Source organism: Macaca nemestrina, chromosome 12, assembly GCF_043159975.1.
Source record: "Macaca nemestrina isolate mMacNem1 chromosome 12, mMacNem.hap1, whole genome shotgun sequence".
NCBI classification, from domain to species: domain Eukaryota; kingdom Metazoa; phylum Chordata; class Mammalia; order Primates; family Cercopithecidae; genus Macaca; species Macaca nemestrina.
Genome location: NC_092136.1, coordinates 13,494,316 through 13,517,983, shown reverse-complemented (window position 1 = coordinate 13,517,983; position 23,668 = coordinate 13,494,316). Strand labels below are relative to the sequence as shown.

Here is a 23,668-nt window from a genome sequence, read left to right as displayed (position 1 = left end):
CAGCTTACAGTTGATTTTTCAGGCAATAAAAGATCTTGATGGATTTTAGACACACTCATGATTTAGCTTTTGCAAATAAAGATGTTGGAAGCACAGAAAATTTCCTTATGAAAGAAAAATCTGTCTTGTTTTCTGCATGTTTTACTCACTGGCTATCATTGACTAAAAATTTACAGTACAAGCTGGAATTTTAGCTTTTCCACAATGTCAATTTAAATCTTCTATGAATAAATGAGAAATGGTATTGAGTAACTGTTCTCCAGGTACTGTAAATGCCTCAGTAAGTCATGATAGCTGCCTAAGAGGATGGTCTGTACTCCTCATCTAAAGGACCTCTTCATAAACACTGTTTTAACTACTGTCTACACCTCAGACAGAAAACTGGCACCATGTATCACCCAAAAGGTAAACCCACCTCAGCAAGCGGATCAAAAAGTCCTTCCGGTGTCTTGTCAAGTATTACTCTCGTCACTAATTTCCTTCTTCGGTTATTTATGTTTAAAGAGAAAAAAAGTGAGCCATTGATTCAGTCACTTCACTCGAAAGTGCACCCTTCAAAGTGCACTTGTGGTCAACATTTTTCTTTGAAGACAGAAAAGGTGAAGGGCAGACTTTTCCCCGGTGATCCTGGTCACTGTGCAGCAGGTGTGTGTATAAGAAACGCACCAATATGGGCAATCTCAGAACACAGGTTTGCAGAAACCATTTCTAGAGACACCAAAATGTAGTTGAGCGGTTGTCTGACCACGTGGCTGCCAGGGGCCTAGTGAGTCTGCGCACACGCACTCCCTCCGCCCCTGCCGTTCCCGAGTGGGAGCGCAGGCGCAGGAGGAGCACACCGTTGCCATTGGAGACCTTCACTCCCTGAGGAGCCTGAGGGTCGGCTGGGTGCTGGGTTCCAGGCTATCCCTGTGATGGTAGCTCAGCGAGATCTGGGGACCTGACGCTGAGCGCGTTGCCAACCAGGATCTTCCTCTTCATGTAGGCCCGGACGCTGGCGTGAGAACCTGGTCTGGGTCCTGGACGAGAGCCCCCCGAAACTTCTCGGAACCTTGAATAAGTAAAATGCAGGGTAGTGATGCTTTGCTGGAGTGATTTCGTGTCAAAAGCCATAAAGGGACACGGAGGCTGATTACGGTGCTCCTCTCCCCACAGCTTCCCTGTTCTCTTATCATCTCCCTCCCTCCCTCATCAGAGTCTGGATCTTAACGCACCCCGCCCCCTACCCCGCGCCCCATTCTTGATTTGATCCAGTATTGAGTCTCTGGGTTCTAGCCCAGGACTGTCCTTGGTCATACAGAAATGAATTCCTTGACTTCTGGGAGCTCCCACTGACTTAGGAGCCAGTCCTGAAAATCGAAAGAACACACTGTGGTAGGAATTATGCTCGGAATGTTGGGGGAACAAGGAGTGGGGCATCTAACAGGCTTGTGAGACAGAGTAGGCTTCCCAAACAAGGTTACTGCGGGAGCCGTTCGTGTGGAAACAGAGAAGTGGTCAGGATGAGGTTAAGAAGCTGGGCGGGGAACTGTTCATGAAGGGCTTTACGTGCCCTGCTAAAGAATTCGGACTTAATTCTGAAGGCGCCAAGGGGTTGCATCCCTGCTAAAGATGCTAAAGATAGAGAAGCGTTTTCTAGATAAGAGCTTTCTGCGACTATTTCAGAATTTCTATGTAAAGCAAGTTCAGGGGATAAAAATGGGGTTGGGAGTAAGGGTTAGGGTACTCATTCCTCAGCTGCTTTTGGATTGACAGGATCACCAAAAAATAAAAACAAATAAATGATTCCTTTTATTCATTTGTTTTTACAAATAATGGGATGCTTAACTGGGTTTAAAGTACTCAAACACAGGATGATTTTTAAAAAAGAAAAGAATTGCAACCATCAGTTATTGCAGGAATATGTTGTAGTATTTCTTAGTTTCTTCCTTCCATCAATTAACCTGAGAATTTTGAACACCCCCACTTTCTTTTTCTGATTGGCATTTTTTAGGAATACCAAACCTAGGGTGGTTTGGGTAGGGGTCTGATGAAGATTACAGAGATGCCAGATATTCTGCTCCCCAAGTCACTTCATGGTGCTTCCACTGTTAACTACGAAAGTGAAAAGAATTTTCTATACAGTCATCCCTCCGTATCTGCTGGGTGGATACCAACATCAAAGGGTGCTCGAGTCCCTAATACAAAGGGGAGTAGGATTTGCATGTAACATGCAAATCGCCTATACTTTAAATCATCTCTAGATTACTTATAATATCTAATACAGTGCAAATGCTATGTAAATAGTTGTTACACCACATTGACGGTTGCATTTGTATTTTTACTGGCATGTTTTTTGAATATTTTTGATCCACTATTGGTTGAATCAGATGAAACAGAGGGCCAATTGTATACATAAAAGGGCCTATTTTTATTTTCTTGTTTTCTGTAAAGTGACAAATAATAGCAATGTAGATATGCTGTTCCTTATTATTCTATATGGATTCTGTAATTTTATGGTTTTTTATTTAATCATAGCAGAGTGATTGATTTTGATTGTCTATGCTTCTAAACACTTTCTTTATTTCTCAAAGATTGTGTTTGAATGTATAAAGCTTACTTCAGTTAGTAACATATTGTTTTCTCTCTGTTGCTATTACTAACTTGTGTTCTTAAATAGTTTTTTCTGTCTCTACACTTTATAGCATTAAGAGACATTGAGAAAACAATTTTAGAAAACAAAGACCTATTAAAATAATTAAGTCATGAGATTTTACAAGTACAGAGAATGAGAGGTTAGTTGGTCAAATTCCCTCCTTTCTGAAAAGATCAAGTCTCAAATATTAGGATCATGTTAGTGAGGTGGCATGACTCAAGCTATTGACCTATGTAAGCATGACATACTAGCAGATGTAGAATTCCAGATCTAAAAATAAATACAATCCACAAGGGGATATAATTAATAGCCAGGTTTTATCTTAATATAAATGTGGAGATGATCTGAACAACAGAGAGAAAAGCAGGAATAACAGGGAAAAAAAAGACCAGGAAATGCATTAACATTAACATTGTGGGAGCAACTTCAGTAAGTTGTCTGATAGAATAAAAGATTCTTTTCATATAGAAATAACTGAGTAGCAGGTATGTGTCAGAAAAAATAATCACAAGCCCACTTTTTGATGAATTTGATGATTACAAGAATTTGGTTTTGAAAATGCAAACATGGCACTATGGATTGCATTGAATTGATTACGAATTGCAAATAAATTGTTGAAAGTTTTACTGAAAATTCTCTAATACTATTCCCTAGATATCCTTCATACCTTATCATTTCTGTTACTGTTTACTCTGTAAACAGTAGGCACTATTAACTACTCAGAGATCATATCTGTAAAATGCCGATATGTTTTAGTCACAGAGAGAGACTTTTCAGTTATGAAGGCTGTTATTCAGAACAGGTGGATGAAAGTTGATGCCTCTGATATTAAGGCCTAGAAAGAAGAAGGCTATTGCTTCTGAATTTGGGGAGGCGGTGGCTGAACAATAAGGAAAGGATCAAACTCATGTATTTTCTTCTAAGAAAATCATGTATATGTGCCTTGTATTGTTTTGTAGAAGTTTGCTAAAGATATCACCAAAGGTTAGAGAGAAAACCATCTAGAGGAAATGCTGGCAGTATGGCATGTGTTCATTCAAAAATCTCTACAGCAAATTCTCTCGTTTTAGGGGTAAGATTTCACTTTGACTAACTAAATTTAAGATCATGAACTATTTCATTTTTTTAAAGGACATATTGGATCTGAAGAGGGACAGACTTGGTTAAATCAAAAGGGTAAAAGTTTATGTTTTTCAAATGTTGATTGTCTTCTACAAATTTTGACTGATCTCATGTTCTTTCATGCGCTGAGATATAAGTATACAGACTAAACCAGTACACACAGGATAACAGAGAAATCCAAGTAAGGTTTAAAAGGAAAAAAGAGAATACTGTACTTACATCTATGCTGTAGGATGATTATAAATTTGTCTCTTCTATTAAGTTATAAACATGTGAAGTTACAGTTTAGCTTTCTTAATAAACATCAAGGAGTTATGAGCATCATGCTTTTTCACATCCAAAGGGGAGAAAACTTTTCCACTCATGTGAACTTTTCTTCTGAATTTGAACGTTGCATAGATCAATTATCTAAGTCACCTATTCGACTGTGCAGCAGAGGTTCTTAACCTCTTTGGGGTCACAGACCATTTTGGCATGGAATGAAAGTTCTAAATCTTCTTCCCAGAATTATGTACATGTCGTAATCCTTTGCATTTTTTTTCTGGGGGCAGGGGGTAGGCGGGTCTGACCTCCTGGAACTCATATTGGCTCTAGATTAAGAATCATTTTTAAATAAGAAAACCGATCTTGTCCTTCTCCACACACTGGCAGTTCTTAACAAGCTTTGGCTAATTAGATATTTCATAGTCTTATATAAAACAATAGTCAATCATTTAAAAAGAGAGTATTTTTCAAGCCCACTTACTTTTTTAACAGTTAGGAAAGCCACATGGAATCATTATTCTTGACACCAGTATGCTTATATAAGAGGTATTTGCTGGATGCCTTCTCTATTCTGGTCACCATATTAGAGGCTGGTGATAAAGCAATAAGAAAAACAAACTCCAGACCCTGTGAGATTTTGCAGCCTAGTGGGGGATATTTCTCCAAGCAAATCCAAAGAATTTCTGGAAATATTACCATTCTTGCAAATTAGATGCAAGGGGAAACCTTAAATTCTAAATCTATAAAAATGCATAATCATTACCAAAAAAGAGACCTTTCCTTAAAAAAAAAAACTTCTCCAAAATGTATTTTTTAAAGTTAGCCAATTGCATTTACATATTTCATAGACTGCCTGCTTTGCAAAGAGCTGGAACTCTTAAAACATTGAATAGTTTTCTGTTAAAGTTTACATGAAAATAAAATTTATGTGTCCTCTGTCATTTTTAAAGAGTAGTAAAAAAATGTGATTAAATATATGAAATATCAGTTCACGTATAAATCCAGAAATAAATTTGCTGGGCTTATAATTATCTTCTTACAAATTAGAGTTGAGTAATAATTCTCCCCTATTCAAATTCCTTCCCCTCTCCAATGGGAAAACGGAGTTCAAGCAAGTCCATTCTGGATATTTTCTGTATTGTTGTGTTGGATTATGCCTCACTCCAGCATACTTGTGAAAAAAAATCATACCAAGTACTCCTTGAAGGAAAAGATAAATCAAACCTTTATAAAAGTCAAAAAGTGATTCATCTTTAATAAATTACTAATGTACAAGAAAATGTTGGATTTATGGCTTCCTGCATTATAGCAGATTAGTAACCACATTTTCTCTGAAGTAATCCCAATATTCTCCTCTCATACCATTACTTGATAGGTAGGGAGACTAGTCAGTGATAGAATCAAACTGTTAACTTACAGGAGAATTGACCAGAGTTACTATTATTGAACAGCCTGTTGTTTTTAGTATGACTGATTCCTATTTGGTATATCTCAGTCCTTCCTGATTGATCCTTTTTTCTGGGATAACCAATCCAGGAAATACATTATTAAGTGCATTGCTGTTTTACTTTTGTATTTGTAAAGGTGTTAAATGCTTCTTATAGTTAACACTTATTGGAATTGTGTTTTAAATTACATTATTTAGGTACTAACAGCATTCTCTTCTCACAGGCTATCCAGATTATGATTGGCATCTTTCATGTTTTCATGTGGTACTTCCTATTGGTTTTGTATAAGGGGCAAATTAAAGGAGCCTTTGGAATATATGAACCTATAACTTACAAAACAGGATGTACTTTGTGGGGAATTTTTGTGAGTAGAATACATGTATATTGCTTTAATCATACAATAAATAATATTCATGCCAATAATATAAGGTAGGGAACGGTTTCTGAACAAGGTTTTCAGGAGAATTATGTAACTAAATCTCATGTTGATAATTTATTCAAAGTCAGATTCCTTTTTTCAACAAATATATATTGAGTACCTTTAATTTACAAGTGCTGTTTCAAGAGATATGAAAACAGGAGTACACAGTGACAGCCATAGGGCAGTTCGTCCCCAGATATGTGAAAGGCAAAGAATCTCAACTATAATATCCATTAGCATGATTAACTTGCATGTTTATTGTCTTCACTTCAGTCTCCTCACCCAATGAGTCAGTACTCATTTTCTAAATTTTTTCATTACTGACACTTTTCTGTGGTTTCTAGATAGCCATTAGGTAGGGGAAAACCTAGAGAGTATAGCATCCTGGAAGCCAAGTGAAGAAATTGTTAGAAGAAATGAGGAAGGATCAACTATATTATATTTTGTTGTTTTGTCAAATAAAATAAGGACTACGAATTGACCATTGGATTTAGCAATATGGAAGTCAGTATGATCTGTGCACTAGTAAATTTTACAAGTAGTTTCAGTGGAATTATGAAGCAAAAACCTGGTTGGAGTTGATTTAAGAAAAAAAATAGGAAGAGAGGAATTACAGACGGCAAACAGCTTCTTTAAGGACTTTAATGTGGTATAAAGAAATGGGGTGATAGCTGGGGAAATTTGGCTCCAGAGAGGGTTTGCTTATTAGTTTCTGTGAGTTGAAAGAAATAGCATCATATCCTTTGTTGAGAGGACTGAACCAAAAGAAAGAAAATTGATGATGAGTAAATGGGGGTGGGTATTGGAATCAAGTATTTATGTAGGCAAGAGGTGATGGATTTTGATGCACAAATGGCTAGGAGCATAGAAAGTTTATCTAGGGCAGTGGTTCTCAACTAGAGGCGATTTTGCCCCTGAGAACATTTTATAATATCTGGAGATATTTTGGATTTTCACAGCTGGAGGTGTACATCAGGTGGGCAGGGGCAAAAGATGCTGCTAAATAGCCTGTGATTCACAGGACAGCTCCTCACAACAAAGAATTATCCAGCCTAATTATAAATGGTTTCAAAGTACAAAAACAGAAGGGAAAGGCAGAGAAAGCGAGCGAAAGGAGAATTTGCTTTGATAGGATGTTGGAAGCCTGTGGAAGTTTTTTTTTTTCCCCCAGTAACTTCAAATAGCTCAATGAATTAAGCAAGATTATGAGCTGAGACCGAGGATGGGGAAGTGGTTTGGTTGTTTGAGGAAAGGCGAGAGAATATGAAATAATCATCGAGGAAAAGAGAGTGCACAGATTATGGAGAGGTGGTTTTATTTTCATATAGCATTAAGGACACGCTTGAGGTTTAGGAACAGGATATGAATACGGGTTGTATGCCTTTCTCAGGCCATGGTCAGCTGCATGAGTGTGAGCATGCAACAGGATAAAAACAATCAGGATTTTTGTTTAGTTGTGCAACTATAATAAAACAAGAAAGGTGTGAAACAGTTGCAAGTGGATATAGGGCAGTGTTTGTAATGGTTGGCCATGAAATTTAAGTTAGTGATGGAAAGAAGAATTTAACAGAGAGTTGAAGTTCTCAGATTATGGACCCAGGGGGGGTCAAAGGGTTGTTAAAATTTTAGTACTAGAGGGCATGAGCTAGAAAGATAGCAGGTGGTGATCAGGTGGAATATTTGAAATTAAGATTTGAAAGGTACAGCAAAGACAAGAGAATGATTATGGGAGTGAGTGACTAAGATAGTTTGGAGTCAGGGATTGGAGGAGAGAACAAGAATCACAAGCCCAAGGTACTAGAAAGATGATATGGTTTGGCTGTGCATCCCCACCCAAATCTCATCTTATAGCTCCCAAAATTCCCAAGTGTTGTGGGAGGGACCTGGTGGAAGACAACTGAATCATGGTTGGGGGGCAGGGGGGCAAGTCATTCCTGTGCTGTTCTCATGATAGTGAATAAGTCTCACAAGATCTAATGGTTTTAAAAAATGGGAGTTTTTCTGCCCCTGGCCCCTCCTAAATTTCATGTCTTCACATTTCAAAACCAATCATGCCTTCCCAACTGTCCCCCAGAGCCTTAACTCATTTCAGCATTAACTCAAAAGTCCACAGTCCAAAGCCTCATCTGAGACAAGGCAAGGTCCCCTCCACCTATGAGCCTGTAAAATCAATAGCAAGTTAGTTACTTCCTAGATACAATGGGAGTACAGGCTTGAGTAAATACAGCTGTTCCAAATGGGAGAAATTGGTTGAAACAAAGGCTATAGGCCCCATTCAAGTCTAAAATCCAGTGGGGCAGTCAAAATCTTAAAGTTCAAAAATGATCTCCTTTGACTCCATGTCTCACATACAGGTTATGCTGATGCAAGAGGTGGGCTCCCATGGCCTTGGGCTGCTCTGCCCCTGTGGCTTTGCAGGGTGTAGCCCTTCTTCTGGCTGTTTTCACAGGCTGACATTGTCTGCAGCTTTTCCAGGCACACAGTGCAAGCTGTCAGAGGATCTACCATTCTGGGGTCTGGAGGATGGTGACCTTCTTCTCACAGCTCCACTAGGCAGTGCCTCAGTAGGGACTCTGTGTGGCAGCTCCAACCCTGCATTTCCCTTCTGCACTGCCCTGGCAGAGGTTCTCCATGAGGGCCCTGCCCCTGCAGCAAACTTCTGCCTGGGCATCTAGGCAGTTCCATATATCATCTGAAATCGAGGCAGAGGTTCCAAAACCTCAATTCTTGACTTCTGTGTACCACAGGCTCAACACCACATGGAAACTGCCCAGGCTTGGGGCTTGCACCCTCTGAAGCCATGGCCCAAGCTCTACATTGGCACCTTTCAGCCACAGATGAAGCAGCTGGGATGCAGGGCACCAAGTCCCTAGGCTGCACATAGCACGGGGGCCCTTGGCTTGGCCCATAAAACCACTTTTTCTTCCTAGGCTTCAGGGCATGTGATGGGAGGGGCTTCCATGAAGACCTCGGACGTGCCCTGGTGACATTTTCCCCATTGTCTTGAGAATTAACACTCAGTTCCTCATTACTTATGCAAATTTCTGCAGCTAGCTTAAATTTCTCCTCAGAAATTGGGTTTTTCTTTTCTATCACATTGTCAGGCTGCAAATTTTTTGAACTTTTATGCTCTGCTTCCCTTATAAAACTGAATGCCTTTAACAGCACCCAAGTCACCTCTTGAATGCTTTGCTGCTTAGAAATTTCTTCTACCAGATACCCTAAATCATCTCTCAAGGTTCAAAGTTCCACAAATCTCTAGGGAAAAATGCCACCAGTCTCTTTGCTAAAACATAACAAGAGTCACCTTTGCTCTAATTCCCAACAAGTTCCTCGTCTTCCATCTGAGCCTCAGCCTTGATTTCATTTTTCATATCATTATCAGCATTTTGGTTAAAGGCATTTGGTAAGTCTCTAGGGAGTTATGAACTTTCCCACATTTTCCTGTCTTCTTCTAAGTCCTCCAAACTGTTCCAACATCTGCCTGTTACCCAGTTCCAAAGTCACTTCCACATTTTCGGGTATCTTTTCTGCAGCACCCCACTCCTGGTACCAATTTACTGTATTCGTCCATTTTCACGCTGCTGATAAAGACATACCTGAGACTGGGCAATTTACAAAAGAGAAAGGTTTGTTGAACTTACAGTTTCTCATGGCTGGTAAGGCCCCACAATTGTGGCAGAAGGCAAGGAGGAGCAAGTCACATCTTATGTGGATGGCAGCAGGCAAAGAGAGAGGGCTTGTGCAGGGAAACCACCATTTTTAAAACTATCAGATCTCATAAGACTTATTCACTATGGCAAGAACAGCATGGGAAGGACCTACTCCCATGATTCAACTGTCTCCCACTGGGTCCCGCCCACAACACATGGGAATTATGGAAGCTACAACATAAGATTTGGGTGGGGATACAGAGCCAAACCGTATCAAAAGATCAGATAGATAGATAGATATGAATATATACACATATATATATGTGTGTATGTGTGTGTAAAAATATCACCAAATATTAAGTGATGCTGGAGAGAGAATCAGCATGTCAAAATGTCAATTCATTCCGAAAGAAGAGTGGCTAAGGGGTCAATAGATTACTTCAACCATGAAGAATAGTGAGTTATAGAATCTGACATGTGACTGAAAAGTGGAGGAGAAAGAATGGTTGGATAGCAATAATGAGCAAGGAAACCACTTAACCCACACTTCAAACAGATGGAATGAGGGCTGTAGGATACAATATGGCTGCCCATTGAGACAGCGAGTAATCACTAGAAGAAACAATGATCTCTAGGAGGTCTCCCACTTTTATACATACACTAGCTCATAAGTGTCAACGGATTGCCTTGAAAAATAGGAGAAAAATACTGAATTTTCACACAAAATCCAGATAAATGATACATGGTTCATAAAGGATGCATGGCTCATAAATAATGCACTGGTTCAAAGGTGATAAATGATAAATGATGTACTGGGTCACATGTGTCAAAGCACTGCCTTGGGAAAAAATAGGAGAAAAACTGTGGATTTTCCAATAAAATCCAAATAAATGATGCATTTTCCTTAGTGTTTAGCCACTCACATTATAAAAATAGTATATTTAACTCCTAGGATAACTTATCTAAAATTTCAACTAAATGTAATTTAATACTAAACTTCTCACTTAAGCCTAAAATGCCTTTGAAAGGCATTTTGTAAAACACATGGTAATCTAAAGATAATCTCATTGGAGAGCACTCTAATTCAAAATTCACAAGATATTTTCACCTTAAATTCTGAGCTAGTTCTTACCTTCACTGTGTACCTCCTTAGAAATCTCAGCTTTTGTTGTGGAGTGAAGTGCTGAACATATAGATTTAAAATTATCCATGGGAAGTTTGTAAGCTTCAGGTTTGGGCTTCCTACATATAGTGTATAGCATGACAAAAATAGCCTTTGACTTGCCTCTTTAGTGTTTTATCACTAAAACAAATAAGACAAGGAATACTTTGAGGAAATTGTGCAACCCATCTTCAAACAATATGGCATAGTTTTATACTTCTTGGAAGTAGATAGACTTCCTGACATGAAATAATGGAACCTCTGTTTTAAAAAACAAAGGCAAAGGCATGAATTTCTGCCATTACCTTAATAATGACTACAAATCTCATAAGAGACTGCACATTTTGTACCATCACAATGTGGAATAATTCTTGAACCACTTTTTCCATATTTGGATATGTACATAGTAATCATAATTAGTGGCATCATCTCATTAGAAAGGATAACATTAAAAGCAATAATCAAATGACTTATATATGATGTATCTCATACACATAAAAGCAAACTTGGTTCCCAGGTTCAGGACTGCTTAGGCTGTCTGGCATATTATCACAATGTGAATCTGCCTACTGTCCCCTATATGTTTCTGTTATGACTGACTCTACTATTACCTTTCAATGTATTACTACATGATGTAAATTTGTCCTGACCCATCTACTAAAACTTCTGTGTGTTTTGTTACTATTAGCATTCTTAAAATAATTGACTTAGAAGAGAGTTGTTAAAAGTACATTCTAAATTGGTAAGCACTATCAATGAGTATTTATAAATATGTTTTTATATCCAGTTTATCATTGCAGGAGTCTTCATAATAGCAGTAACAAAGTATCCAACTCGATCTGCAGTAAGTTGAAATGTTTGTGGTATCTCTAGAAATCATTTATCACAAAGCTAAATACTAAGTTTTAATGAAAATATAATGTCTAAATAATGAAGGAATCTACGCTACCTGTAAAATAAATAAAGAAATTAAGAATGAATCTAGAAGAACATAATTTAATGTAGACAAATACACTGTATTGGTTAAATCATGATTATGTATAGGTTTCTAAATGTATATATAGTTTTTATTTTGTTTGATGTTCTACCTTTTAACATTGTGTAAACTTTATAATTAAAAAATTTAATAGAACCTAATGCCTTTAGATATAGACATTATACTACTGTAAAACTTCATTTTCTGAACTATCCAATTTGGGAACAAGATTGTATCTTGTAATGAAGTAGGAAATTGGTCCAGATTAAAGATCCATGCATGGTATAGGTGGATAGATACTGGGAAGAACACTTTAGAATCTGAGAGCTAAACACACCTTAGAAATTAGTCTGCCCTCATAATTTTACAGATAAAAAACTGATGTCTGAAAATATTGATAGATTTCCATAGGTAATGAAGACCCAGGATTAAAATTTTATCAACTGACTCCTATTTCCACAAGCAGTCATTTTCCATTTTCTTTTTTTCTTACAGTGGAACCACTTTTGTCCAAATCATATCTTATATGCTTTCTTCCAAATGACTTATAACATTGAAAAATACAATACTTTTTAGCCTAAATGGAAGATTAATGATTAATGGACTGATGGTGTTAATGTTTCCTCCAGATTAACTGGGCTTTATATAAATTAGAAAAATGTTTTCTTAAGACTTAATACTTCTAAGACTTCAGAAACTACATCAAAGTTTTAACTAGATGACTTTTTTCAGCAATGCAAACTATTACACCAAAATGTTTATTCTGAATATAATAAATTTACCTTCTGTCTCCTTTTCAGATTATATGTACTTTAATCATAAACATCTTCTGCATAATAACTACAATTACTGCAGTAACTCTAACAATAATAGAGTTGTCTTATTTCAATTCTCCATCATACAGGAATTATGGACAAGCAGTAAGTGACCAATTCTATGGGAACATATTAATTTTAAAAGTATTCTTTTTAATAATTTTGAAATCTTAGGAGGTAAGATGAGGCTTTTATTGGTCCTCATGAAATTCTTTGATTTAGTAGTGAGTTCTTGATTGAAATTTTTAAATCAAAAATAATTCTAGGCTGTGAGTTTTAGTAAATATTAAGAGAATGTCTGAATTCTTGATTTGCTGAATTAAAGTGAGTAAAAATTTGAAAACTTCAGTGGCAAGTGTCTATGTATCAGGCACAGAGTCACTTAATGATTCTCTTAATACAAGAAAAGTATAATCTGGGACCATAGAACCATTTTGCAAATAAACAAAAGAATTCTGCTACTGACACATACAGTTCAAATTGTAGACATCTAGCAATTTCTGGCTTAACATAGAGCTTTCATACATAGCCTATCTTTGCATCTTACATGAATTTTGCTTTAAGGCCAAAAATGCTAAATATAAATAAATGTAACTTGTTTCCATTTAGTTCTCCAGTAACTGTGAAGATCTTTACTGATAACACAATAGGTTTATTTTAATTATATTGGCTTTAAATTCAGAATCATAGAATATTAGTGCAGCAAAAGACTTTAGCAAAGCTAACAAAATCTCACATTTAAAGTAAGGACAAATTGGAGTGAAACACCTTGTTTGACCAACAGAACAAAACAAATAACAATTTCAGTAATGAGTAGAAGCGTCTTGCAAGTGAAGGATAAACTTCCTCCTCCTCCCCTACATACTTTCTCTCCATACCTGTGACATGTTATTAAGGGGGACGTCAGAGGAAAGAACCCAAACCTGGAGAACAAAACCCTGGAGGACAGTGAGATAATAAGAGAAAAATGCAGTAATTCTCCAAAATATATTATCTGTAATGAGTGATTATGTAAACAAACATGGACCAGATTTTCCCTATAAATTGTAAGAAAATTGTCCGGTTGCCCTGAACATTCAATCTACAAATCTTTAGTTCTAATTTTGAGGACAGAGAATAAGGAAGGAGTACTTAAGTTATTAAGTACATAATTGTTTCAAGTTATATGTCACCATTCTTATTCATAAACTTTTAATTATCAGTTTAATATGGCATAATTGCCAAGGGGTGCCTTTTGCAGTCAGTGTGAGAAACCATTGTAGTCTGTATTTATCTGATCTGGACTCAGTAATAATGACCAGTTTTACAGTCTCTCAAAATCACAAGTTTTAGCACAAGTTTGCTGTGATTAGTTACACAAAATGAACTTGTATATTAGACTTATATCTCGAAACCACCATCTTTTTCTAGGGCCATTATAGAATTATGTACTTACACTTGCTAAGGCAGCCAACATTTTACAGGACTTTTACATGCCAACTTTTCTAACATAAGCAAGGGTCTTGGCTAAATCTACAAACTCATCAAGTTATCAGTGTTCCCAGGCAGCGTCAGAAAAGTGCATGAATCTGAAATACACTCCTCATGTAGCAAAATGGTTAATACTATAGATTCCAGAATCAGAGTGCACTTATTTAAATACTATCCTCAGTACTCACTGTGTGTAAACCCCTTAAATACTATCCTCAGTACTCACTTAACTTACCTGTTTCTAAGTTTTCTTTTGTGTAAAATGAAGAAAATGCCTGCCAGTTAACTGCTGTGTTCTTTCTTCCAAACTCCTGGCCTGTTGTTTTAAAAGCTAGCTTGACTTTTCTACTTGGCTATGCTGCTATCACTGTCATATCAAACTCAACAGATAGAAAATGGAAATTACTTACCTCCTCAAAGGTATACACTGCAAGACTCCCTCATTTCAATCTCCTACACACAAAACCTTGACATAATACCTCATCTGTCTTTCTACTGTCTTTATAATTACCAAATATTGCTTATTCTTCATTTAAGTATATATTAATTAGGGTTATCTTGGTTTTAAGTAACAGGAAATACAATCCAACTTGATTTAAGGCAAAAAGGGTCACTTACTGACTTAAGCTGGGTCCAGAAGCTTACAGTTTACATCATCTGCCAGGGACTCATGACTCATTCATTCTCTTTCTCTCTCTCTCTCTCTCTCTCTCTCTCTCTCTCTCTCTCTGTGTGTGTGTGTGTGTGTGTGTGTGTGTGTGTGTGTGTGTATGTGTGTTTCCTAGGTTGTTTTCACATTTGAGCTGATCTGGCTGACCTTTTGATGCTTTCAGTCAGGGAGGGAGTTTTAGAATAGAACTCTCATATAAATTAAGGAATATGGGCCGGGCGAGGTGGCTCACGCCTGTAATCCCAGCACTTTGGAAGGCCAAGGCAGGCGGATCACTTCAGATCAGATGTTTGAGACCAGCCTGGACAACAAGGCAAAACCCCGTTTCTACTAAAAATACAAAAGTTAGCTGGGCATGGCGGAGGGCGCCTGTAATCCCAGCTACTGAGGAGGCTGAGGCACGAGAATCGCTTGAACCCAGGAGGCAGAGGTTGCAGTGAGCTGAGATTGTGCCACTGCACTCCAGCCTGGGTGATAGAGCAATACTCAGTCTCAAAAAAAATTAAATAAAAAAATAAGGAATATGGGCAAAATGACTTTTCACAGTCTTGTCAGCTAAGAAGTCCCAAGTACTTTCTAGATAAAATGTTATGATTATGTTTGTGGATTTCTGCCAACAAAATTAAATCAAAATTATTTACCTTGGTATTTCAAACCTTCTACATCTTTTCCTTGTCTTCCTGTTTATACCATATATGAATGAACACTATAATTCTCAAAACGTTATATTGCTTACATTCAGTTTTGTTCTCACATTAAAAACCATAGGTTGTTCTGATATATATTTTAACTTTACTATTGGTTCTATTTTATGTCTGAAATTTTTAATTATTCTGTCACATTTTTAATTTATGCTATTAAACTCTTTCTGAAATAAGATAGGTTACGAGGACACAAGCAAATAAAAATTTAAAGTTGCCTAGAATGCTGCTTCCTCTCTTTGTTTTTCTCAGTCCTACCTTTATTTCAAAGTTCCTACCACTTTATGAAGCCTTCCCAGAGAGTAATAGCTTGGAGTGAACCTCCTGTCCTTCCTGTCCCCTACAATGAGTGAGCAAGTTTTTATCCATTTTATATGGTACCTTATATTATCTTTCTGTCTCTTCTACTTCATTATAAACTCTAAGAAATCAGGAAGTTTTTATGTGTCATTGCATTCCTATCATCTAATTCCTACTACCAGATAGTTTGTTGAATATAAAAGATGTTAAATAAACCCAACAAAGAAGGAGGAGGAAGAGTTAGAGAAGGAATTGAAGGGGAGATAATTATGATGTCATTCTTTCTAGATCTGAGTATCATTCTTGTCTTTCCACAGCCAGCACAAAACCCACATTTTCAGGATGAGCACCAATATTATTCACATAACTAACCAATCAGATTTGTGGTTGAAAATACCTTTCTGATAGCAACAGAAGGGAATCTGTTTATCCCAGATTGATCCCAGCAGTCACAATCACCTTATGCTTCCAAGTTAAATGTTCTTTGAACTCTTTTTGAATGTATTACTCATTTTAAATGATATTAGAGCAATATGTATGTGAGAGTTTTATCACCATGTATGTAAATTTACAAAGGGTTATCATTAATAATAGCTGTTTTAATAGAAAAGGATTGCTTGCTAAATCTGTTGGTGGCCATCTTATCATTAGAGACAGAAGAGTCAAATCTTAGTAACTGAAGAGTTTAGATAGAGAGCTGTGCCAGCGATTCTGTAAAAGCTGTCAGAGTGAGACAAGAATGCTAAGCAAAGGAGATCAAATACAGAAACCACAGATGCTGAACTGAGGAACCGAAAACTAGGGAAAGTGTAGCAGAGGGCAAAGGAGTAGAAATGTCTAAGGAACTCAAATGGTGAAAGGTTTATCTGTTCTTATTTTCCTTCCTTTTTTTTTTTTTTTTTTTTTTTGACTCTCATGCCAGTAGCTCCTTCCATGATCATGTTTGCACTCACTAAAGATAATAACATAAGATTTCTCCCTGTTTTTTGGTTATAGAAACTTGGGAGGGAAGTATCACGTATTTTACTGTTCTTCTACCCTTTGGAATTTTCTGTTGCACTTACATACTCAGTATGTAGCTGTTCCAATTTGGTAAGTGTTTACTCACTCTCTGGCAAATCAAAAGATGTTGATTTCTAGTAACTACACTCTATGAGGAGATGAATACAAATACAAATGAGGAGATGATGCAAAATATTTAGAACTAATATGAACGGAATGTGTGATATTGCCTTTATTTTTTATTAATATTCTTTTATAAATAGAAAACATAAAATTATAAAAGTAATACATGAGGCTAAATTTAAAAGTAAAAAGCGTATAGAGTAAAAAGTGATTGTTTCCTTAACATAGTTCTCATGATATCCACACATCCAATTCTATACAAAAAAAAGACCAATACACACACATTTTCTTTTTTACTAATTGTATGTATTATATTCACATTGTTTTGTCATATGCATTTTTTGCAATGATTAGAAATATCTTTCCATTACAAAACATATCCAAATAATGCCTTTTATTACCTTCATTGTTTTTCTTAGTATTCAACACTCCCTAATTACTGTATACGTAGCTTGGTTTCCAGTTTTTTCTAAATTATAAACAATGATGCAGTGAACACTTGAGTATAAATATTTTTGCATACAAGACCACTATTTCTTTAGGTGGTTGATTCCTAGAAATGTAATTGCAGAATCAAGTGTAACAACATCCAAAAATGCTATAACAACTCACAAAAGTTTATGAGAATGATTATTTTCTCACAAGCTTAAAAGACTACATATCTAACATTCATTCATTCTTTCTCAAATATTTATGGAGAGCATGCTATTTGCTAAGCATTGTCATAGGCACTAAGGATGCAATGATCAACAAAACAGTGTCCTTTCCATTAGGGAGTCTGCATTCCATTAGGGGAGAAAGGCAATAAACAAACACATAAAAATATAAAATGTCAAGAACTGAAAAATGTTATGAAGTAAAATAAAGCAAAGTAAGGAGATAAGGCAAGACTATTTTACGTAGGATGGTCAAGGAAAACTACTGTGATCAACAACTGATTGAAATATAGAAACAACTATAAGACTATATGGTAAAAGGATTTCTGAAGAGAGAGAATGAGTTGCATTTCCAGAATGGCTGATTGGGAACATGGTAACTCTCCCTAAAAATGAAATTATAAAACTGAACAAAATTATCAATAAACAACCTTCTAAAGATTCAGGAAGTTGACCAAGCATACAAGAACTTGCAAAGTGTTTAAGAAAATCTACTCGACCTCAGTAAGAACAGTGGATGTCTGTGGCATGTTAGTTTGGGACTGTTCCCACTCTTCCCACCTGATATGGTTAGGCTTTGTGTCCCCACCCAAATCTCATCTTGAATTGCAATCCCCAGGTGTTGAGGGAGGAACCTGGTGGGAGGAAATTAGATCATGGAGGCAGTTTTCCCCATGCTATTCTCATGATAGTGAGTGAGTTCTCATGAGATCTGATAGTTTTATGAGTGTTTAGCTAGTTCCTCATTCACTCACTCTTCTTTCTCCTGCTGCCATGTGAAAAAGGTCCTTGCCTTCCCTTTGCCTTATGCCATGATTGTAGGTTTCCTGAGGCCTCCCCAGCCAATTAAACTTCTTTCCTTTATAAATTACTCAGTCTTGACAAGTTTGTTATAACAGTGTGAAAACAGACTAATATACCACCCCACCCTCAGATTCCATTACGCAGAAGTTTACCTTGGTGAGTCAGACTGTGAGACCCAGCAGCCTCACTGCTTGAGATGACTAGTTTTATTTGGAACAGAGCTCAGAAAGTTCCATGACCAAGAGGGTTATTAAAACAACCATAATCCCAGTGGCAAACAAGCAGGTAAGGCCAATGTCATTCCTAGCCTGACCATGATCACAATACTTGTTGGGGCAAAAAATTTACTAGCAACCTACCAGAAACTCAACAGAGAAATCTGAAGAACAGGACAGCCACAGTGAACCTTGATAACTTCCTACTTTTCCCCTGCAGTCTGGAAGAATATAAATATGTACAAAGCTATACACATACTAAGGAGACTAGAAAAGGTCGTAGTGAGCCCTTGGTTGAACAAGAGGCCTTGCAAAAATAAAGTAAAAGCTGGGGCAGCCTCAACTTTGAATATACTGCTCAAGCTACACTGATTCATTAGGAAAGGGTAGAAGTTTTACTGGCTCAAGGTGTCTAATAGTTTCCTAGAGCTTCTATAACAAAGCACCACAAACTGTGGCTTAAACAACAAATTTATTTTCTTACAATTCTAGAGGCTAGAAGTTCAACATCAAGGTGTTGGCAGGGTTAGTTTCTTCTGAGGCCTCTCTCCTTGGCTTTCACTTGGCTGTCTTCTTCCTGTGTCTTCACATGGTCTTTTCTCTTTATGTGTCTGTGTCCTAGGCTCTTCTAAGCATACCAGTCATATTGCATTAGGGCTTATTCTAATTACCTTATTATAACTTCATTGCCACTTAAAAGACCCTATCTCCAAATACAGTCATATTCCAAGGTATTGGGAGTTAGGACTTCCAGTATTCCAAGATACTAGTGGTTAGCAATAGCCACCGCTCCTGGGAAATGAGGCAATCAGAATCTAAACTTGCTATGATATATTATCTAAAATGTCCAGTTTTCAACAACAAAAATATGCAAATAATAGGAAATAGTTAACCATAGAGTTCAAAACAACACTTAACAGACATAGTGTTTTGGAGCAAGGGAAGGATAAATGTTGGACTTAACAAAGAAGGGCTTCAAAAATTAGTAAATATGTTTGAAGAATTATAAGATGGCAACAATGATTCATCAAATAAAAGTCAATAAAAGAGACAGAAATTATAAAAAACCCAATGGAGTTTCTAGAGTTTAAAAATACAAGAACTGAAATGAAAAACCCAAAACCCACTAGAGGAACTCAAGAGCAGAGGTGAGCTGACAAAAGACAAAATAAACAGACATAAAGATAGCAAAAAAGATATTGCCCAGTCCAAAGAACAGGAAAAAAAAGAAAATGAAGAAAACTGAACAGAACCTCAAAATCCTCTGAGATACCATCACATGTATAATGGGAGTCCCATAAAAATGGGGAGTACCAGAAACAAATTAAAGAAATAATGGCCCCAAATTCCCCTCATTTCATGGAAAATATTCAATACATCCAAAAAGCTCAAGAATCTTCAAGTAAAACAAAGAGATCCACTCCTAGACACCTCCATGTCAAACTGATAAAAAGGAAAATCTTGAAAGCAGCGGAAAAAAAAAAAAAAAAAAGACTCTTCATATACAAGGGAACCACAATAATATTAAGAGCTGGGTTCTCATCCAAAACAATGGATGGGATATTAAAGTACATGGGGAAAAACAGGCAGGAATTCTTTATCCTTTAAAACTATCCCTCAAAAATTAAGGTGAAATAGAGACATACACAGATGAATAATGTGTTGCTAGCAGAAATTCCTCATGAGAAACACTAAAGGAAGTTCTTTAGACTGAAAAGAAGTGACATCAGATGAAACTCAAATGCACATGAATAAATAAAAAAGTACCAGTAAAAGTAATTAAGTAGGTGGTTCTGAAATAACAAAAGATGTATAAATACATCTTTTGTGCTTTCTTCTGTTTACTGATTTAAAAGACAGTTGCATTAATCTCATTGGGCTCACCCAGGTAATCCAGGATGATTACCTTAATTTAAGGTCGTGTTATTAGTAACATTAATTCCATCTGTCATAACTACTCAGCTCCACGTTTTAGCATGAAAGTATTCATAGACAATACATAAAGGAATGGATATGACTTGTTCCAGCAAAACTTTATTTACAAAAACGGGCAGTGGGCTAGATTTGGTCCATGTATCATAGCTTGCCAACCCTTCTTCAATAGATAGTTTCTCCATTTTTATCTTAAATTTTAAAAGATAAGATCATAAAAGCAGTAATTATAACACCATATTGGTAGTTATATAATATATATAGATAGAATATATGACAATAATAGCTCAAAGAAAAGGAAAGGGAATGAGTTATATGGGAATAAAGTTGCTGTATTTTACTGGAATTGAATTAGCATTCATCTGAAGTAGTCTGTGATAAATTAGGGTGCTTATTTAGTGATTAAGAAAGCTAAAAATATAACAGCTTAAAAATAAGGGAATTAACATAGGCAAAGTATGTTTAATTTTTAAAAAATAAAGAACACAATGGCCAGGCTTGGTTGGTTAACAGCCATATTCCCAGCATTTTGGGAGGCCAACTCAGGAGGACCATTTGAGCCTAGGAGTTTAAGACTAACCTGGGCAACACGACGAGACCTCGTCTCTACAAAAAAATAAAAATAAAAACATTAGCCAGGCATGGTGCTACATGCCTGTGGTCCCAGCTACTTGAACAGCTGAGGTGGAAGGATCATTTGAACCCAGGAGGTCAAAGCTTCCATGAGCCATATTCATGTCACTGTACCCCAGCCTGGGTGACAGAGCAAAATCCTATCTCACCAAAAAAAAAAAAAAAAAAAAGGAAAATAAAACACATGAGACACATATAAAACAAATAACAAAATGTCAGATATAAATCTATTCATTGTAATAACAACATTAAAATGACAATGAGATGTTTTAAAATACCTACTGGAATGACTGAATTTCAAAATATTGATGATGCCAACAGATAGCAAAGATTATGGATAAAAGAAATATCTCTCACACTCCTGGTTGAAATATAAGTTATTGCAACAATTTTTAAAACCTTTTGTGCATTACCTACTAAAAATTAAACTGTGCATACCCTATGATCAGTAATCTCAGTCTTTGGTATATAACCAACAGAAACGTTTGCCCTTATGCATTCAGATAAACTTCCAGGAATATAGAGAGAGCAGTATCATTCATAGTGGCCCCAAAGTGGAAACAACACAGGTGGGTGAGTGGTGAATAAGTTGAGGTGTATTGCTTTATTGAAATTTGACATGCTGCTTAAAACGAACTATACCTGCACTTAACAACATGGATAGATCTCACAAATAAAATATTGAGTATAAAAACTCAAAAGAATGCATAGTTTTAAAAACTCCATTCATATGAACTTTGAAACCAGGTAAAACTAAAGCTAACTTATAGTGTTTAGGGATGCAAGCTTAGTTGATGAAACTAGAAAAAAGAATTGACAGGATTGATGACTTTATCTAAAAGTCAAAATGACCACTACCTTGAAGGAAAGGAATAGGAAATAGGTGAGAAATGTCATGAGAGGATAGGGTGCTGGCATCTATTAAGATTTATGTTCAAGAAGACTATGGTTATTTTTATTATAAAAGTTTGAAGGTATACCAAAAGATACAAGTGATCCAACAGAAATTAAGAAAGTAGGTTGACGGCTGGGCATGGTGGCTCACACCTGTAATCCTAACACTTTGGGAGGCTGAGGCAGGAGGATCACTTGAGGCCAGGAGTTCAACACCAGCTTGGTCAACATGGTGAAACCCCATCTCTACTAAAAACAGAAAAAAAATTAGGCAGGGTGGCACAGGCCTGTAATTGTAACTACTCGGGTGGCTGCGGCATGAGAATTGCTTGAGTCTGAGCCTGAGAGAGAGGCGGTTGCAATGAGCAGAGATCGCATCACTGCACTCCAGCCTGGGTGACAGAGCGAGACCTTGGGGAAAAAAACAAAAACAAAAACAAAAAAACAAGGGGAGAGAGAGAGAGAGAGAGAGAGAGAGAGAGAGAGAGAGAGAGAGAGAGAGAGAGGGAGGGAAAGAAAGGAAGAAAGAAGAAGGTTGAGATAGGAATGGGACAGAAATACGATACTTTAAGATTTTTCTCTATAAATATCAGTATTGCCTGTCTTTTTAAAGAAAAAGACCTATTTATTAGTTGTGTAATTTTAAGAAACATGATATGATTTGTAAGAGGTTGCTTTTTTTTTCCAGTTTCGAAGACAAAATGATCTTACATCTGTTGCTGAGGAAGCTGAGAACACTTTTTAACAACCCTAGAAATGTGAGAATTTTGCTGTTGCTGATGCCTGATGTGGGTCCTAATGATATCCCTGTATAACAAAGCAGTTACGAAGCCTACAGACTTTGTGCAAAATAAAATACAAGCGAGGTGAATTTTTCTCCTCAGTATTCAAAAATGTCTCTGCTCATATTTTTCTAGGCTGCAAGGGGAAAGCTTTTCCCTATTTAAATATGAGATTATTACAGAATGAAATTGTTATCTAGGTACTCTGAATAGCTGTCAACTCTCCATAATAGAGCTTTTGTAAGAGACTGTCAAAAAGATTCATTATTATCTCTAGAGTGAAGGCTATAAAGACTTGGGCCACGATGCCATATAATTCACAGGGTAACTTTAAATACTTATGTCCATACAAGTAGAAAGCACATTTTACAGTCTGAGTTCTTCTACTTTAACTAGCTTCTACTTTAACAAAGTATGAATCAAAAGGCCTCTAATTCATATTTCCTTCATTGTTCTTTGACTTGTCTTCTCCTTATTTAAAGTTCCTTTCTGCCCTGAACATATCTGCTATCTTTCTTATCTTTCTTTCCCCTTGGTTCTTTCTTCTTATCATTGTTTGGATCATCTGTTCAACTGCTTTTCGAAGCAGACAGGCTGTTTTTCCACAATACGGAGAATTTTCTAGAAATCTGTTCTGAATTCAGTTCACCCTCTCTTCTAATATGGAACATTACTTCAGAAAGATGTTTCACTGATTGCTATCTAACACTGTAAACTGAGGTTACTTGATTCTAAGAATTTCAGTGCTTAGCTCATTCTTTTTCAGATTGTCTACTGTATGCCAATGAATAATATATTAAGCTCTGGCGTATCAGCAATTAATAAGGTACCTGATGACAAGGAGACTTTATTTTAGGGGAGGAAACAAACAGCTACCAAATTAAGACTATGTATGACATATAAATTAACAGAGTATAAAAAAGTAGAAATAAGACAGAAGAAATAATCCTTCAGATGTGAAATAAGAGAAATAAAGCTTTATGAAAGACC

The 23,668-nt window shown here is 36.6% G+C and overlaps 2 protein-coding genes across 9 annotated transcripts in view; one reads left to right on the top strand and one right to left on the bottom strand.

Moving 5' to 3' along the window:
• LOC105464631 (membrane-spanning 4-domains subfamily A member 4A-like) overlaps positions 1-23,668 on the bottom strand; it is a 356,637-nt gene that overhangs the window by 274,167 nt on the left and 58,802 nt on the right. For 2 of the 3 annotated variants that reach the window (XM_071074541.1, XM_071074540.1), the window contains exon 1: positions 416-744. The exons of the other annotated variant lie outside the window; for it this stretch is intronic. The gene's annotated coding sequence lies outside the window, so the exon portion shown is untranslated. Of the gene's footprint in view, positions 1-415; positions 745-23,668 lie in introns of those variants that run through there. 3 annotated transcript variants of the gene reach the window in all.
• Positions 842-22,790, top strand: LOC105464617 (membrane spanning 4-domains A13). Of its 6 annotated transcripts, XM_071074545.1 has the most exons (8): positions 1,056-1,072; positions 1,301-1,374; positions 3,595-3,707; positions 5,693-5,833; positions 11,493-11,549; positions 12,482-12,601; positions 16,634-16,729; positions 22,585-22,790. In XM_071074545.1, exons 3-8 carry the CDS (start codon positions 3,657-3,659, stop codon positions 22,639-22,641), a joined length of 522 nt encoding a protein of 173 aa, XP_070930646.1. In that variant the 5' UTR covers positions 1,056-1,072; positions 1,301-1,374; positions 3,595-3,656; the 3' UTR covers positions 22,642-22,790. The 6 variants fall into 6 exon arrangements, with proteins under 6 accessions (XP_011710949.1, XP_011710951.1, XP_011710946.1 ...); XM_011712647.3 differs by lacking the exons at positions 1,056-1,072; positions 1,301-1,374 and adding an exon at positions 842-981; XM_011712649.3 differs by lacking the exons at positions 1,301-1,374; positions 3,595-3,707 and adding an exon at positions 3,767-3,811 and having other exon boundaries at positions 842-1,072.

Bases quoted from the DNA above. Each gene is read 5' to 3' on its own strand.
- LOC105464617 (XM_011712647.3), top strand. From the start codon at position 3,657: ATGGCATGTGTTCATTCAAAAATCTCTACAGCAAATTCTCTCGTTTTA. The intron at 3,708-5,692 runs GTAAGATTTCAC...CTCTTCTCACAG, and splicing joins CAAATTCTCTCGTTTTAGGG to GCTATCCAGATTATGATTGG. The intron at 16,730-22,584 runs GTAAGTGTTTAC...TTTTTTTTCCAG, and splicing joins TATGTAGCTGTTCCAATTTG to TTTCGAAGACAAAATGATCT.